Source organism: Oryza brachyantha, chromosome 5 (assembly GCF_000231095.2).
Source record: "Oryza brachyantha chromosome 5, ObraRS2, whole genome shotgun sequence".
Classification (NCBI taxonomy): Eukaryota; Viridiplantae; Streptophyta; class Magnoliopsida; order Poales; family Poaceae; genus Oryza; species Oryza brachyantha.
In genome coordinates, this window is record NC_023167.2 from 12,660,587 (window position 1) to 12,679,446 (window position 18,860).

Sequence of the window (18,860 nt, forward strand, 5' to 3'; positions counted from 1 at the left end):
GACGTCTTACGTAGAAGTGGAAAGATGTATCAAACAACATTAGTCGACTTCTAAGAATACGAGGTGGTAGAATTTAGAAAATAGAATAGAAGCTAGAAATTGGCTTCTCACCAACTACTTATTAGGGCCGCGTTTTTCCCACCCCACAAGTTAACTTATCTCTCTCGTTTTTCGCGTGCACGTTTTCCGAAATAAACGGTGTATTTTTTGCAAAAAATTTTTATAGCAAAGTTGTTTTAAAAAATCATATTAATCTATTTTATATTTTTTAATAATTAATAATTAATTAATCACATATTAATCTATTACTACGTTTTCCGCGCCAGGATAAGTTATCTTATCTCCTCCTCAACGAACGCGGCCTAGATCTAGTTTCTTGTTCATAATAGTCATATCGAAGATATAGGCTAGTGGATCGATATGAATATCTGATCTACTTCTACTTATCACATCGAGTTAAGGTTTTAAATTCACCTATTCACCTCCTCTGTGTTGTAACCAATCATTCGATTACAAACTTAAATTTTATAATTCCAAAATTTGTATTTATTAAATCATGGACAACACGATCAAGAATTCGTCTTATATACAACTTTGTATTTACTATCTCTGTTCTCTTAAAGGATGGCACCCTAAAAATATATTTCTATACATTCAAAAACTCAAAATCTTAATTATTAATAGATGATAAGAAGGGTAAAAAATGTGCAAATTATACTACAAGTAAATTTGTCATGAAAAGTTTTTATATAGTTATATTTTAAAACTTTTTTTACCAATACATAGTTAAGAATGTAACAATAAAACATATGTATTAGAGACCATGGATACTCAAAAAAAAATGCAAAAATACCTTTTTTAAGACAGGAAACAAAGGTAGTACTTATAATAAATAAAAACTAAAATGCAAACTCCACAACATATTAAATTTTATGTTATCAATTAAACAATAAAAAATGGTCAAAAAAGAATATAATGGAAAATTAATAGGGTATAATCACTGTCTTCTAAGTTTGACAGTATTTATAAAATTTAAACCCTCTTATTCTCTTTAGGTATGATTTTCAATAATCTTTTAACACAAAGCAGGTAAATAAATATGTCATATAATAATTAACCCATGTGAATGCATGGCTTCACAAGTAATTATGTATTTCTCTATCCATATTTTAATAGACGACATCATTAATTTTTAACACATGTTCTGACCCATTAGTCTTATTCAAAAATTTTATGCAAATTTTAAAAAGATTAAGTATACTAAAAATAAATTTAGTAATAAACACAATGACAATAAAATAAATAAAATAAAATAATTTTTTCAAATAATACAAATAGTTAAACATATATTAAAATATGGAAAGAGCGTTGGAGTTTGGATCATGATAACCTAGAAAAATACTATCAGGGTGGAACCAGGAATTTTTCAAACCTACGGCTCAATGATAAGAGTATAAATATTTTGAATAAATTTTAACTAAAATTTATTATTTTATTAACGTATTTTTAAAACTAAATACAGGCCTCAAACCGAAGGTGCTGCACACATGGTCCCATCCTATTGCCTTAAACACTAGGATTTATACCACCCGCATTCCTTTCTTTCGCTCCAACCTGTCCCGTTGAGCACAACCAAATGAGGCAACAATTCAACAAAGCATAACCGTAAAAACGCTAGTCATCATCTATAAAGAGACATCACTTTCAATGTTCTTCTAAAAATACCCAATTATGACTCCATCTTTTCACTTCCGCTTATATTTATAAACCAAAATTTAAATTTTTAACTTTAAATTCAGAGTTAATTTTGAAGCTTTTCCACTAAAGCTTATTTTCTAGCCTTAATTTTTAGATCGCTAAGAATACATAATAGAAACTTTATTTATAAATTATTTTTTATTTATAAATATACCGTGAAAAAACCAAACAATCATCCCTGGTTGTATTATCTTTATCTACATTATTTCTTGGCTTTTGCACACACACTTATTGAATTATTAAACAATATATTTTTGCAACAAAATTTCTATATAAAAGTTGCTCATCTTATGTTTCTAAAGAAAAATTTTAACATTGTAGTTAATTTCATTGCTTGTATACCATGAAATAACTATCGCAATAATCAAATACTCCCTCCTAATTTTTTTTAAGACGTTGGTTAGTCTACGTCTTACATTTGTGCATGGAGGGAGTAATTTTCATCCGTCGTCATCTTCAAAAAAAAAAAAAACGCGCCCATACCAAAGATGAACACACACACTCGCAATGGCTTTGTCTTATCTGAAGCTTTGAGCCGAACCCCTGCCGAAGCAACGGATCTGAATCTACAGAGCTTGTCAGGCAAGTCCCCCATGGCACGGGCAAGAAGCAAGCGACGCCGCCACCCAACACCATGTTAGCCCGGCCCATCCCACCACCCCACCGGGTTTTTCCCCCGGGTCGCACCCGTGTCTTCCAAGCCTTACGGGCACACGATGTGTGCAAGCAAAGCGAGAAAACCCAACCCGTCGCGCGAGGAAAAAATGATTTTTCGCACGGGATGAGATAGAGAGAGCAGCAACCGCAGCGGCAGCTTGGCAAAGGGATCTATCCCCTCATATTCCCCCTTGCGTGCAAGCTCCCCTCCTGCGCCCTTCGCCACGCGCACCCGGGCGCGCGTACACGAGGAGTGGGTAGGTTACTGAGGTGGCGGGGGTGGGGTCCGGGTGGAAGTGGGCGACGCGGGTTGGATGATGGGGGCCGCGTTGCGGGGGAGGCGGAGGAGAGGCAAACGACGGGGAGATTTCTTGGGATTATTTAAAGGAGAAGGGGAGCCAGGGGGGGGGGGGGGGGGGGGGGGGGGAGAGGGAGATAGGCACACGAAAGCAACAGCGAGGAGGAGAGAGGAGAGGGAGAGGAAAAGGGAGAAGCCGAGGAGTTGTTGGTTCTGGTCGGAAGGTTTGAGGAGGAAGGGTGGGGAGGGGAGGGGGGGAGGAGGATGATGGTGGTCGCGAGCTGACTTGGCGGATCGCGGCGGCGGCGGTGGAGGGGGGGATCGGAGGGGGAGTAGGGCCACTCGGATGGTATTGGACTTCGCCGGCGCCGGAGGCGGCGATCGCGGATGGGCGGCGGGCGGGGCGGGGGCCGGGGGTTGTAGGTGGAGGAGGGGCGGTTCCGGAGTTGGGGGAGGCGTCGGCGGCGGTGCTCGTGGTGGGGGAGGAGTTGGGGAGAGGGATGAGGCGTGGGAAGGGCGGGAGGAACGGGCTGCTGCCGAGCTCGCTGCGGATCATATCGTCGTGCCTCAAGACGGTGTCGTCCAACGCCGGCTCCGTCGCGTCCACGGTGCGCTCGGCTGGCGCCTCCGTCGCCGCCTCCATCGGCCCCCAGGCCGAGGACGAGAAGGACCAGGTCGGTTCTACACGCTGCTGACCCGCCCCCAACTATTCAAATATATGTAGGTTTTTTTTTTGCACTGTTCAAGGTAGCTGCCGGAGTTGCTAATTTTAGTTCAGATGTCTTATGGTTGCAACCGTGGACTTAAAATCATGGCATTCTGCGGTAGGATGTTGTGATTTGTCCAGTGTGGTAGATCTTATGTTCTTGTAGATTCAAAATTCTGTGCGTGAGTAGTAAAGTTGGAAGTCAGTTGACTGCCATAAAGCTAGAGTGGATATACAGAGTTGGTAAATATAGTACAGTTGTGAGATTTGAATGGGTGCTCATTTCTAATTCAACAATGGAAGTAATTCTAGTTATCTACATGGTCGGTAAAACAGTATTTTCAAGTAACGCAAGAACTTCTGAACAACTGGGCTGTTGCATAACTCACAAGCGTCAATCTTTGCCACAATAACACTATTATATCTGTGTCCACTTTGTTGGGAACCCAGGAAGCTGAATTACCTTTCTGATGCATGCTTGCAAGACCACTTGTGTTCTTATGTTATTTTGATTTGATTCTCATTTGTATGTCATACTACATTTAATTTCACTTCCCCGTGCTGTGCTTCCATTTTGGAATGCATTGACCGAATGATTAATTACTATTCCCTATGTTCCACATTATAAAACTTTCTGGCCTTGCTTAGATTCATATATATGTTAATGCATTGACCGAATCTATACACATATATAAAACATATACATTGATACATGGATAAATCTAGGTAAACCCAGAAAGTCTTATAATATGGAACGGAGATAGTGTTTTTTTTTTCTGCTGTCCTTGTGCTTAGCGGTATGGTCTGTTCAATCAATTTCATTTTTACCAATCAGTTACCGCAGTTCTTTAATCTAATGTGGGCATGTGGCTGCTGTATATTGTGCAAATCGAAACATAACTGTAGTCTAATACTTCATTATTATACATAGGTATTGTGGGCTGGATTTGATAAGTTAGAGCTTCATCCGTCATCTTTCAAGCATGTTTTGCTAGTTGGTTATTCAAATGGGTTCCAAGTGCTTGATGTTGAGGATGCTGCAAATGTCTGTGAATTGGTCTCAAAACGCGATGGCCCAGTTACATTTTTACAAATGCAACCCACACCACTTTACTCTGATGGTACTGAAGGATTCAGAGCATCACATCCCATGCTTCTGGTTGTTGCTGGTGATGAGACAAATGGGTTGGGTATGGTTCAAGGTGGTCGCTTAAGTGCGCTTATCAGAGATAACAGCAGTGAACCTCAACCTCCAAATGGAAATTGCATTTCTACTCCAACGGTCGTCCGCTTCTACTCTTTGAAGTCTCACACATATGTACATGTTCTCAGATTTCGGTCTGCTGTATATATAGTTCGCTGCAGCCCCCGGATTGTTGCTGTAGCTCTTGCAGCACAAGTAAGTTTCTCCTGGAGTTCTTATTAATTTTTAAATGGCATAGAAGGGTATGCTTAACGCTTTGATGTACTTATATGCTTTTGCTACATTCCAGGTGTACTGCTTTGATGCTGTGACTCTTGAGAACAAGTTAAGTGTCTTGACATATCCTTTGCAAGGGGCACCTGGGGTAAATATTGGGTATGGCCCAATGGCTGTTGGCCCAAGGTGGTTAGCTTATGCTTCCAGTAGTCCTTTATTATCAAGCACAGGTCGTCTAAGTCCACAGAACCTTATACCATCTCCAGGGGTCAGCCCATCTACCTCCCCTAGTAGTGGAAGTTTAGTTGCTCGATATGCAATGGAATCCAGTAAGCAGATAGCTGCTGGTATTATTAATCTTGGTGATATGGGATACAAAACACTGTCTAAGTACTGCCAAGAACTTCTGCCGGATGGTTCTGGCTCCCCCTTGTCATCAAGTCCTGGCCGAAGATCTGGCAAACTTCCCTCCAGTGTGCATCCACTGGAAGCTGACAATGCTGGAATGGTTAGTTGAGGATTTTTTATTTTTTTTTGGGTAAAGATGAGTGCATAGGAAAAATTAATACTTTGTCAAAGTTCTATTTCCTAACAGTGTAATCCTGTTAAATATACTTGCAGGTAGTCATCAAGGATTTCATCTCCAAAGAAATCATATCTCAGTTTAGGGCTCACACAAGTCCCATATCTGCTCTTTGTTTTGACCCTAGTGGAACTCTGTTGGTCACAGCCTCTGTTCATGGCCATAACATAAATGTTTTCAGGATCATGCCAACCTTAATAGTTAACAGCTCAAGCTCAATACGCTATGATTGGACAGCGTCCCATGTGCACCTTTACAAACTGTATCGTGGCATGACAGCAGCTGTATGGTTCAAAAACAAATAAAAGTTCAATTTAAACTCGCTCAATCGTGGGATTTGTTTCTAATTGTCTTGAATCTGCTTGCAGGTCATCCAGGATATTTCTTTTAGCCATTTTAGCCAGTGGATATCTATTGTTTCATCACGAGGTACTTGCCATATTTTTACATTGTCCCCTTTTGGAGGTGATGCGAGTCTGCTGCCACAGAATTCTCACAGTGATGGGCCACCCCTTGCCCCATGTCAGTCAAGGCCATGGTGGTCAAAGCCGTCATTCCTTATGGATCATCAGCTTCATCCAGCTCCCTCAACTGTAACTAATTCTGTAGTCAGTAGGATAAAGAACAGTTCTTCTGGTTGGCTAAATACTGTCAGTAATGTGGCTGCCTCTGCAAGTGGAAAATCATCTGCACCATCTGGTGCAGTTACTGCTGTTTTCCACAATTCCAACTATGAAGGTTCATTGCCAGTTCCATCAAAGGCTAATGCTTTAGAGCATCTATTGGTGTATTCACCATCTGGTCATGTTATTCAACATGAACTTCTGCCTATCTCAGGTTCGGAATCCTCTGATAGCAGTCCAATAGTTGGGACTGGTTCCTTGCAGATTCAAGATGATGAGTTGCATGTTACCGCTGAACCGACTCAGTGGTGGGATGTGTGCCGTAGGACAAACTGGCCAGAAAGAGATGAAAACATGGCAAACATAGTCTTCCATAACCAACGGAACAGTATGATGGCAATGGATTCTTCTGACTGTGATAGTGAGCATTCTGATTCCGTTCCATCAGACGGTATTTCTGGGAAAGAGAGTATGAGATCTCGTGAAAGATCAAGTTGGTACCTCTCAAATGCAGAGGTACAGATAAGTTCATGGAGGATTCCCATCTGGCAGAAATCAAAGGTTGTACCTCGCTGTCTCAAAACATGTGCTCAAACATGCAGAATGAACATTTAACTTTTTTTCTCATGTTTGTGCAGATTTTCTTCTATGTGATAGATCAACCGCCTGCAGAATTAGAGGAATATCATAGCTTTAGTGGGGGAGAGATTGAGATTGAGAAGTTGCCTCTGCATGAGGTTGAACTCAGGAGGAGGGAATTACTCCCTGTATTTAAGCAGTTCCACCATTCTGAGCAAAATTTTAATGACAGGTAGGTAATGCCAACAAATTTTGGCTGGTGAATTTTTGTTTCTTCTGTGCTGTAAAGACATGTTTTTCAATATGTGTCATTGGTCTTAGATACTATTTTTCCCCAAAACAGAAGCTGGTTAAGTCATCTTTAAAACTAAATTATATGGCATTTCCCATTCTGAACTGGTTTAAGCAAAAACTGGCAGTAACCGTCACTGTCTCAGATGTATGCTGTATTGGTGTGCGTGTCTTGATTCTCCAGATGCCAAATTACAGAAAGTAAGAGTGGACTTATCAGGAGATTGCATATATCGTAATAATTTATCTGGTAGGAAAAGATTAAAAATGCTTGCTGGATGTGAATGTATCAGATTTGTGAAAATAAGAAAATTTCAGTATCATATAGGTTTAATATAACAATCAAATTTCATTTTGTGTGTACATGTAAAAGAGAATGGAGGTATGATGCTAGCTGATCATTTAATTTTGTGTAGTATTACATATTTAAGAACTGCAAGTGGTTAGGTAACATAATACTTGGGTGTTATTACATCTATTTTCTTCATAGTAGATATTAGTGCCTACTTGCATGATTTGGAATTCAAGTGGCCAATATTTTTATAGTTTTCATTTTATTCAAATGTAAGTTTATTATTATCTTTAAATGTGACTGCATTACAAATGCTGAGTTAACACAATTCAAATATGCAGGACTCATGCAATGGGACGGTTTCAGAATGCATTGATTGACATTGACAAGGATAATGGTGCTCATGGATCCAAGCCAGGGCTCCCTATATCTGGATTTTACAATGGTAAGCTTATGTCAATCATAATACTTCCATCACCTTTATGTATCATCATTAATTGAGAAACTTTTGTTTTGTAGATACAAGGAAAATGCAGAGCATGAATGGTTTAGGAGGGCAGTTATTGTCTGGACCTATCACTACCCATGATTTACATCCAATGGAAAAATGCAATCCTGTTGAATCTCCTAAAGTGGCAAATTTGACTGCCCTTCACAATGTAGATGACACGAGCATGAATCTTGTTTCAACAGCACCTGGAGGAAATGCATCATCCCTAACTCTACACGGTAGAGAGAGAGTGGACCGTGTACACTCAAACATCAGACCTTTGAGCAGCTATTCCCTCTTGGATGGACCTCTTGATGATGGACTACCGTCGCCTGCAACTAATGTATCGAGCGGGCCTCAGTTAACCAACAATTCTTCAGTAAGCAATGGTGCAACCACTGACATATCAAATGGGTGCCTCACGAGCATCAATTCTGGACAGAATGAAGCATCTGACTCTCACAACTCAGTGGAGTTTACCCAGTATTTCCAAGAGGGCTATTGTAAAATATCAGAACTCGATGACTGCCGTGAGTTAACTGAAGCTGTTACTGATGCTGACAGCAGCAGCAGCCACTGCGAGAGAGAGAAGCCTGAGGAAGATGGGGATAACGACGACATGCTTGGAGCTGTTTTTGCCTTCAGTGAAGAAGGTACTATTCATGATGCAAATTCTATGAGGGCATTTCATATTTTTGCATTTTTTGTGACCTATCTCTTATATTTTGTGGTTGCAGGTTGAACCTAATATACTCTGCTTTTACATAGAGAATGGAAAACAGTGCCCACGATATGATTTCTAGTAGGCTTTCGTGGAATAAATTGGTGCTGAGATGATGATAATCTACAATTTGGTACATATTAGAAAGGTAAAGCTTGTGCTCAATGCCCATTTGTGAGAAGTTTTACTCAGGAATTGAGATCAAGATCCTTCCGGGCAATTTACTAATCCACGGGTCCACGTTAAGGGAGCTTGGTGTTGTCGAGAAGTTGCTGCTGCCTGCCGCGACACTGCCCCCTTTTCTGTTACTCTGTACATACTGTAAGACCATTTGTTTTGTGAAATACCTCCGGAACATTTGGACGGTCCAAAGACCTTGGCAGCCATATTTGTTGACTGCTCCCTGCCAAGGCCTGTTAATGTTCCTTGTTTATTTGTACAGTCTTCTCTGTTTCATTAAGAAAAGGAAATCTAGCAAGGATTAATGTGACGTTAACTGTATAAACATTCAGTAAAAAATTTCCATTTACGAAGAAATGTTATGTGGAACATTTTACTAGTTCTATGTGGTATTGACCGAAGGTCTGATGGTATTAAAGTGCATTTCATCGATTGGATGGTTTACCAACATCTGGAAACTGCTGGTATTTTTTTAAGGCTTTGTTTAGTTCTCAAATTTTTTTTTTCTAAAAACATCACATTAAATTTTTGGACACATAAATAAAGTATTAAATATAGATAAACCAAAAAACTAATTGCACATTTACGGAAGAAATCTTGAGACGAATCTTTTGAGCCTAATTAGAAAGTGATCAGTCATAAGTGCCACAGTAACCAACATGGGCTTAAAAAATTCGTCTCGCGGTTTTCAACCGCAACCTGAAAGTTGTTTTGTTTTGTAATTAGACAATGTAATGTTTCTACAAAAAAATTATGCAAACTACACACCACATAAGTACTACCTTCTCTTCGTGTCCAATGTTTGATCATTCGTCTTATTTGAAAATCTGTGCAAAAACCTAAAAAAGTTTGTCACGTATAAATTATTAAACGTTGGACACGGAAAAACGAAAATTAAGGTTATTATGGAACGGAGGTAGTAAAACTGTTGGTACTTGGTAGTACTACACTGAGGCCCCGTTTAGTTTCCAAAAATTTTCGTCCAAACGTCACATCAAATCTTTAGACATCTAGATAGAGTATTAAACATAGATAAATTGAAAAACTAATTACACAGTTCGTGAGAAATCGTGAGATGAATCTTTTGAGCCTAATTAGTACATGATTAGCCATAAGTGCTACAGTAATCTACATGCGCTACTGACGAATTAATTAGGCTCAAAAGATTCGTCTCACAGTTTTCATGCCAGCCGTGAGATTCGTTTTTTCATTCTTGTCCAAAAACCTCTTTTAACATCCAGTAAAACGTCTAGTAAAATCTGATGTGACACGTAAAAATTTTGACTAAACATCCCGCTGATTCAATGCTAAGCGATGGTACTACTACCAACGTGTACTGTATAAATGCTACTAGTACTTCTATAGAAGTACACATTTGCTGATTTTTGATGCTACTGCTACAGAAGTACAGATATACTTTTTTTTTGAAATGCTAAAACTTGCTCCGTAATCGAGTGTGAATATACTATGGTGGAAATCTTGTCTTAGATGATTTTTAAGGTGAAAACTCGTGTAAACCTTAATAAAAACATAATCTAAATTAAAAAACAATCACACATATAGATACCATATGCCATATAATCTGTTTGTTCAAAACAGAAAAGTAATACAAAGTGAAATGGAGGAATACACAGTGAGACGCGGAGAGAGTAAGAATCTTGTCCAAGAAATTTGTTATTCTCATAAGGATTTTACCCTTTTTTTACATGGTTGTGTAACATCATCTTAACTATATTTGTGATTTTTGTTTTAAATTTATACTAAAAATCAGGTGTCTTACCTCAAGCTGCACACATACAGATAAGCTCAGCAGCGCATGCAGTCCGAGGGTCCTATACGCAGTGGTGTGGGGCACATGCTGTTACGCCATTGTGTAATCCGGAGTATAATCTTTTAGCAAAGCTTTAAACCAATTTTTCTTTTAAATTACTTATTCGATCTGCAATCTGATTGCACCATTCTATTTGTTGTGACTAAAACTTTACAACAAGATGCCATGGTTATGTTTTTTAATTAAATATATATAAATATATGCAAACACTCATAAATTAAAACTTTAATAGGAGTATCACATATGAAACACTGAGTTATAACTATTCCTAAAGAATACCACATAAAACATTCTCAAATGGTCATGAAACATTAGAACACATTTATTGAAACACCAAGTTATACATGGTGAAACCAAAAAAAAATAATATTTGACAAAACATATGAAGTTTTTTTTGAAACACAATAAAATGTCAGTTGAAACATCTCTGTATTGTATAAAACATAGAATTTTAATAGGTACGTAAAACATATACTTTTCTTTTAGAGTAAATTGCATCAACGGTACATGAACTTATAAGGTGGGTGTAAATTAGTATAACAACTTGAAAAATAAACATTTTGATACAATAATTTGTATGATGCGTGCATACAAAGGCAAAAACAGCCCATACAACTAAGAAATTAAGCAAATTGTACCTAAATAAATATATTTCTGCATGTAATGGGTAAGCTATAGGTAGCACTCTTAATAAAATTTACAGCATTATTATGTTAAAATTGGAAAAAAAAGAGTAAAATTCAAGCTTTTAGTAACCATGATAAGTACATAATGCATGAACATTTATGATCTCAGGAATAGTTTAGCACCATCTGTCCTTGATCCCTATCATCATCACCAATTAATTCTTGCACAATCGTTTAAGAAATTAGTAATCATGTTGCGTTGGTGAACACCAATTCCAAACTGCAAGAAACTCTCATCTTGATGATAATACAGTTCTAGATTAATCGTTACAACGACAGTACACATACACATTTAATTATGGTTTATACACACCATATAAGTTATTATGTTGAAATGAGCATTTTATAAGTTGTTGCACTAGATTACACCCACGTCACAAGTTTGTGTATTGTGGGTGTGGTTTACTCTTTCCTTTTATCAAGATATAATTACGTGGGATCATGTTATAAAATTTAATTATAATGATTACGATAGTATAATTATATTGTAAACTTTTATAGTTATTTTAGGTGAAAAAATGGTTGAATCTCACTTGCAGTTTACATGGTGCATGCCTATAGGGGTGGTTTAGCCATAGCTGTCTGACAGAGGAAGAGAAGGTTGGCAAGTTTTATAGAAGAGGCAATTGCTATTTTACCTTCTCTAATTAAAAGTTAGAATACATAATACACTACCCCCCTAATACAGCAGCTCCAAGACGGTATACTATTTATTTTATCCATTAGCATCCAATCTACTACTTTATTAAATTTTAATATTTCTCGACGTTTATGTAGATTTAGTCCCTTGCATAATGAGTCTATTTTTTTTCCTTACTTCTCTCTTTCATCCCCCTCTAAGGTAATTTTGGAGGTTGAATGATTAGATTTCCACCAAAAAAAATTCCTATATGGCCCTTCTCTTCCAAATTCTTTTGAAAAATTTTAGGAATGCCTCAAAACATAGAAATTTTGAAAGACTTTTAATACGAGGTCCAACCTTTTGAAAAAAAAAATCTCTCTCTTCTAATTCCTATATTTTTTATTATTGTGTTTAAGAAGCCTACATTACTAAAGAGAGCTAATTCTATGTGACATTTTGAAGCTTGATTAAAGCTCTATAGTGAAAGAATATATCAAGGCCTAAAGGGGAGGGTGCATAGGCGATTTAAAAAATTAAACCTAAAAAGCGGAAGCTGAGACTTTCGGAAGTTCCGGTTAGTGCCTCGGAACTTCCGGCCTTTGAAAGTTCCGTTGGTCTTCGGAACTTCCGACAGCACTAGATCTAGAACGAGAAAGGAGTAGATCTAGTCAACAAAACCTCAAATAAGTAAACCACCTCCAAGCTTTACACAAATAGCAACTAGAGTATGCGCGGCAACTAAAAGCAAAGCTTAAATAACAAGTTAGAGAGATTTCACCACAAGTGTAGACGGAGACTTACCGAAGTTCTAATACTTGAGGGGATTGTACTTTCCGTTGAGGAGCTCAAACTTGAGCCGGGTTCCACAACCCTTTCCTCGAGGTTGCACTCGTGCACTCCCTCTCACTCGAGGTATCTCTTCCCTTTCGGAGGTGAGACCCAACCTTCACAAACCTTTTTCCGACGCACCACAAGAGCTTCGGTGGCTCGAGAAACGATGCTTAGCCGTCTAGGTATCCTCAACCACCAAGAGTAACAAGCTAGCAAGTAGATCTTGGGATGAATCTAGTGCTCACGAAATTTCTCACGAAGTCAACACCAAGCACTCAAACCAACTCAAAACAACCAACTCTCACACACACAAAATCCAAATCACTTAGATCCGTGGAGAGTAGGAAGTGAGAAAGTATGGCTCAAAGTGAATCTTAAGAAAAGCAAGCCAAGGACATAGAGATGAATATGTGAAACAGCAACCCTAACTTGAGGGGTTGCGGGTATTTATACCTCCCTCTCAATTTCTGCCCGTTGGGGGCAAAAGGTTCCTTCTTGGGAACTTCCGGAGGTCTCTTTCGGAACTTCCGGTCAGTTCAAAATAACAGCCCCCAACACTTAGAAAATTCAAAGTCAACTATGAAAAGTCAAGTCAACGGAAGTTTCGGTCAAGACCTTGGAACTTCCGTGAATCTTACAGAACCGATTCTGGCTCCTTCGTAACTTCCGTGAATCTTACAAAACCGATTCTGGCCCCTTCGGAAGTTCCGACAGTACCTTCAGAACTTCCGTAAATTCCAGCACAACTTCAAAAAGATAGCAAAAGATCCACTTCAAAAATATTTCCGAGCACCGGATTCATTCCTAGATTTCATTTGCACACCCCTCTTTATAGTACGGTATTCCTAGTTGACTCAAATTCAAAGTAAATACACACGCCAACACGAATATACCGACTTTACTTCTCTTTTCACGTGGACGACGCAACAATAACTTTTCATGAGGACTATTTATACCTTTACATTCTCACACACATCATTAGTCCTCATCATTTGATTGTCATTAATCACCAAAACAAATTAGGGCCTAGATGCACTTTCATATAGTACTTGATCTTAGAGCATCCCCAACAGCATATTCATCTCATCATCCACCCTAGAAATAGAGGGTAAGGAGTAAAAGTTGACCTTCAGCAAAACATCTATCCCATTATCTACTTTTCGATGTCATCCATATTAGGAGAGAGAAACTCTATATTTGGATGTTCTCTCTTCATTCCTCCAAAGATATATGAAAGATGTCATATATAGATGATCTGCTGGAGTATAAAGAGATATAAAGAATGAAACTATTTTAGATGATCATCTAAATGGAGATATGGATGACTAAATTTAGATAAGCTGCTGGGATGCTCTTAGAGACATGCATGACTACTGGTGCCAGCGAAGAGAGGTACCTAGTGGCATGGAGCATTTCAGGGTATCACCAGATTTTAATTTGAGCAACAGACACCTGAACGAAGACACTCAACTCGTGCTTTACCCTTTTCTATTGATAAGGTCAATCTCAATTTGGTTTCATAAAGATGTCATGCACATTAATTAGGTAACACATCAGCACAAAAGAGAATATTTATATGAAACTACGAGGAGAGAAAGGGAATTAGTTTCATAGCCATCAAATCTTTGAGCACCGGCTTGAGGTGTTTCATGCAATCAAACACTGCAATCAAACTTTCAGCAGTAATTAAATGCTTTATTTAGTTTTAAAAATGATACAATGAAACGTTGTATTGTGAGTAGCTATTTCATGCATCGTTTTATCGAGTTAGCTGTTTTAAAAACTGTACAGTGAAACTGATTATTGAGATTTGCCTAATTGACGAGTGTAAAGAGGGTTATGCATGTAACATGTTCAGTTTAGAGTTCCAATAATACAGGTAATACTCTTCTAACTAAGAGAGTTAGGCATGTTCGGAACGTGGGATCAAACGGCCGCCTAAGATAAGCAACGGCTGCCACTAGTAGTGAGTAGTGACAAGTAATCCAAATCCCAAAAAAGCCAGAAGCCCAGAGCTACGCAGCAAGGGCGACGATGCGTTGCACAATCCCAAATTTGTCGCCTGTTCCCGGCCCGGTGGGACGGGCGATGGCGCCGCCCAGATCCGCCGCACACATGCCTGCCTGCCTTGCGAGGCGCGATCAAGCTTAGCCACACGCCGACTCCAACGCGACGCGAGGCCTCATCCGGGAACCCACCGCGTCGTCGAGAGCGACGAGGAGGGAGACCGGGGGGAGGGAGGAAGCCTCCACCACCACCACAAAAACCCCGCGCGCGCGCGCCCTAACTAATCTCCCCCCGCCCCGTGGCGGATAACAAGAAGACGAGACGAGGGACTAGAGGAGAGGAGAGGAGAGGAGAGCGCGCCGCGGCCGCGATGGAGGAGGAAGGGGAAGGGGAGGAGGTGATGGCGGCGCCCGCGCCCGCGCCCGCTGCGGTGGCGGCGGAGTTCAGGCTGCCCGCGGAGGTGGTGGCGGTGCTGCCGGAGGACCCGTTCGAGCAGCTGGACGTGGCGCGCAAGATCACCTCCATCGCGCTGGCGTCCCGCGTCGGGCGGCTCGAGGCGGAGGCCGCGCGGCTCCGCGCGCAGCTCGCCGAGCGCGACGCCCTGGCGGAGGACCTCCGCGAGCGCGTCGAGCAGCTCGACGCGTCGCTCGCGGTAGCCACCGGACGCCTCCGCCGCATCGAGGAGGAGAAGGTAAAACCATAATCACTAGTGAGTGGCCTGAGCTGCTCGTTTCACCGGCCAAACTGTCACGCGTCCGGAATTGTTGACGCACAACGTAGTACACTTGTATCAGCTGAACTAGTTTAAGGCTCTCTTTTTTTGTAAATGTGGAGATAGTTTCAGGCGATTTGATTGATCTCTTATGATAATTGAGGACAACTACTTCAAAAATATGTACTTGTATGACACTTTGCTCTCTCAAGTAGTTGCATCCATGTTGTGTTGAGTTGCATTTTCAGTGCAAGTTAACATTTTGATGTTACTATGTGTCCCCATTCTGGATGGTGGATATGCAGGAGGCACTGCAGAGGGATAACTCGTTGCTGTCAAACACCGTCAGGAGATTGAACAGAGATGTTGCCAAGGTGACATGACGTATTATTGCTTGTTTGAATTTTGCCCGTCGCTTCTTCAAACATCCAAACTCCACAAAGGTGTGCCTTTACCACCTGCTTTCCGTTTTGCTGTCCAGTTGGAAGTGTTCAAGAAGACGCTTATGCAGTCACTTCAGGAAGATGAAGACCCTGCTGTAAGTTGTCTGCGTTTGCATCTTTGTATTGTATTTACTTCAAGAACCCAACAGCGACTAGAGCATCGGAATCTGGATGTCCTAATTTTATTCGTAACTCTTTTAGATTTGAAGTGTTTTTTTTCTTGTTAAATTACTTTTGCTGTAGAACACTACTCCCAAGGCAAGGGTCAGCGAAGCTTCAAATTTCTCCTCGGCAACATCTGCTGGAGGTACTCCAAATCTTTTGTGGGGAATTTGGTGGTTGCTGTGCTAATTGCATCCACTTGCATTGTGCTATATGTAACGACTGATGTAACCTTGACCGTTTGTTTCTATCAGATGAAGATTCTGCATTTCCAGCTTCCAAATCGTCGCAGTTATCGGAAACTGCGAGTTCTATCTCAGAGGAGAGTAGTTATGTCGAGCCAGATGGTACATTCCATGTCAGTTGATTCATGTTGTCCAGTGTACAAATCCATCTAGTCATAAATTACATGATGCACCTTTCTATTTTACACTTTACAGTACCTAGGCCACCCCGTCCACATGTATTTTTGCCATCATACAACAGTACACCAAGGATTACTCCCCCAGACTCACCTCCAAGGAGTTTCACATCAATGTCACCTCCAAGGCGACATTCGATTTCAGTTACATCAAGGAATCTCTTTGATGACAGGTCCTCAGTCTATCCTGGTCATCATAGTTCAGTGACATCTCCATTTGATGCCGCAAGTCATACAGGTTAGCTGTGCTAGCTTTTGAACGTGCGTATGTTCTTATTTACTTTTTTTTTTGAAATAGGGAAACCTTCATATTTAGAATGTATTAAGGTAAATTTTGTGAGTAAATTAAGGAGGTTGAGATTCTTCAAGGACAAATAAACTGATTCATCAAAATATATCACTGAAAATTGGCTAGTATCTGATAGTAGAGTTCAGTGTTGCCTTTTTTATGTTGGCAAGGCGTGTTGTTGTGATGTTAGAACTTAAATATGCTCTCTCCGTTTGTTTTTTATTTTATGCAGTTGACTTTCGAATCTATGTTTTATTGTTTGTCTTATTCAGATTTTTGTACAAATATGAAAAATTATAAGTCATGCTTAGAGTGTCTTTAGTAATGAATTAGTCACAACAAAATAATAATAATTATGTAAATTTTTTTTGAATAAAATAAATGGTCAAACGTAGACCCAAAAGTCAATGACGTTAAAAAAGTAAAGGGAGTATATAGGGAAAAAACCTAATAAATCATATGATTCAATAGCCATCCATATGTGATAAAGGCATGGAATATTTTATTCTACTAAGTCTCTTTGAGCATTTCCATGAAATAAAAGATATCGATAAGAGATTTTTTATGAATGTCAAAAATGCAATATAGATTTCTAACAGTCAGTGGTTGTTTTTTCCTTTTTGATGTAAGACTTGTTAGTGTGGGGGTTTAACTAAATTCTCAACCATTTGTTTTTTCTTCTTGCTTAATGAAATGATGCCCGGATCTCCTGCATGTTTGGGGAAAATAAACAGTCAAGTCAACCTTTGTGAAGTACTGGCAAGTTCCATTAACAGTCCATTCTGGTAGACTGATAGTAGAAACTTTAAATAGATAATCTGCTTGAAGCCTCAGTTTTTAGGACAAATGAAAAGGAATAATTGGTTCTGATACTAGTCTTCAGGGTAGCCTAGGGTTTGATTTCTGCATTAGCATACTTATATTTCCATCAATTACACTAAATTGTTTTGTTTATTAATTCTGCATTTGTTTCAGGACGAACACGAGTTGATGGAAAAGAGTTCTTCCGTCAAGTCAGGTATATGTTTGAAGATGAACATGACTTTAGAACATTGAATATCTCTAGCCGTCTGTTAAGTTGCGTAAAATGGGTGCACCTATCTTTTAAAAAAGGATGGAACATTTGCTTAACAGTTATTGCTGTATTACCTACCTTCTCCAAGTCCAATTTATAAAATTGCTGGGGGTCTCTCCTGTTATGCATTTTTTATGAAAAAACTTGACATTCCAATGTACTTGATACCACACGATATTGCACTCAATTTTTTTTTCAGATAATGGGAAATCCCAGCTTCTGCACCAACAAGGGTGCACACGACTTAACACGATATTGCACTCTAGGAATTGTATCAACCCTGAATATCCTTTTCCATAATTCTGAAAACAAAATTACGACTATTTTTTTTGAAGCAAAAATAAAATTACGACTATCGTTGTGCTAGACTACCAGACGAGTAGCCTTCTTCTGGAATAGTTGTGTATAGTTTCAGCCCCATCTTTTCGCTTCTGCTTATGTTTATAAGCCAAAGTTTGAAATTTAACCTTAAATTTGAAATAGATTTTGAGTTTGTTCATCGTAGTTTATTTTCCATCTTAGCTTTTAAGTTACTAAGAACATGTATATAAAAGTTGTATTCACAAATTATTTTTTATTTGTAAATATACCATTTGGTTTTTACTTACATAAGCCAAACGATCACCCATTTACCTCCGTATTTCTTTTAACTTATTTAAAACTTTGCATGCATGCAGAAACCGCTTGACTTATGAGCAGTTCAGCGCATTCCTAGCCAATGTAAAGGAGCTGAATGCACACAAACAGACCAGAGAGGTATAAAACTAATACAAACTGAACTTACTGTATGCTCTTCTATATGTGAAGCTCTATTTCTTACTCTTGGTGCTCATTGAAGCTTCTGTGATGCTTACAGGATACATTAAGAAAGGCTGACGAAATATTTGGTCCAGATAACAAAGACCTATACTCCTTATTTGAGGGCCTAATTACTCGCAATATTCATTAGAATCCTCAAAAACGAAACTTTTTTCGTGGCTAAAAGTGATCCAAGTTTTTTCAGGAATTATGGTATTAATACGTTTGGTCTTTATTTTTTTGGGTTGTATTTCAGTTGATACTCAATTCAGATTCCTGGTGTATAGTTAAAAACATGTTCTTGATGTTAATATAGAATTTGTAAGGTGCGGTTATATATGTAACACAGATGAAAAGTTTGGAATAAGAGAATGTGTTATTCTTT

At 39.2% G+C, this 18,860-nt stretch overlaps 2 protein-coding genes across 2 annotated transcripts; both read left to right on the plus strand.

The window, feature by feature from the left end:
* The first annotated feature begins 2,851 nt into the window (after nt 1–2,851).
* Nucleotides 2,852–8,955, plus strand: LOC102700525 (autophagy-related protein 18h-like). Its single transcript, XM_006654323.3, has 9 exons — nt 2,852–3,387; nt 4,351–4,818; nt 4,913–5,347; nt 5,461–5,706; nt 5,791–6,606; nt 6,684–6,856; nt 7,549–7,652; nt 7,727–8,350; nt 8,435–8,955. Exons 1-9 carry the CDS (start codon nt 3,214–3,216, stop codon nt 8,437–8,439), a joined length of 3,045 nt encoding a protein of 1,014 aa, XP_006654386.1. The 5' UTR covers nt 2,852–3,213; the 3' UTR covers nt 8,440–8,955.
* A 2,137-nt stretch (nt 8,956–11,092) lies between these two features.
* Nucleotides 11,093–18,842, plus strand: LOC102712540 (uncharacterized protein At4g15545). Its single transcript, XM_015837110.2, has 10 exons — nt 11,093–11,096; nt 14,971–15,266; nt 15,593–15,661; nt 15,769–15,825; nt 15,974–16,037; nt 16,147–16,239; nt 16,333–16,551; nt 17,578–17,620; nt 18,355–18,433; nt 18,534–18,842. Exons 1-10 carry the CDS (start codon nt 11,093–11,095, stop codon nt 18,624–18,626), a joined length of 1,017 nt encoding a protein of 338 aa, XP_015692596.2. The 3' UTR covers nt 18,627–18,842.
* Nucleotides 18,843–18,860: the final 18 nt, after the last annotated feature.

What these genes read in the sequence shown, in the direction of transcription:
- LOC102700525 (XM_006654323.3), top strand. Translation starts at nt 3,214, where the DNA reads ATGAGGCGTGGGAAGGGCGGGAGGAACGGGCTGCTGCCGAGCTCGCTG. An exon ending in CTGTAGCTCTTGCAGCACAA is followed by an intron (nt 4,819 to 4,912) that starts GTAAGTTTCTCC and finishes GCTACATTCCAG; the next exon opens with GTGTACTGCTTTGATGCTGT. An exon ending in ATCGTGGCATGACAGCAGCT is followed by an intron (nt 5,707 to 5,790) that starts GTATGGTTCAAA and finishes ATCTGCTTGCAG; the next exon opens with GTCATCCAGGATATTTCTTT.
- LOC102712540 (XM_015837110.2), top strand. An exon ending in TAGTTATGTCGAGCCAGATG is followed by an intron (nt 16,240 to 16,332) that starts GTACATTCCATG and finishes TACACTTTACAG; the next exon opens with TACCTAGGCCACCCCGTCCA. An exon ending in GAGTTCTTCCGTCAAGTCAG is followed by an intron (nt 17,621 to 18,354) that starts GTATATGTTTGA and finishes GCATGCATGCAG; the next exon opens with AAACCGCTTGACTTATGAGC.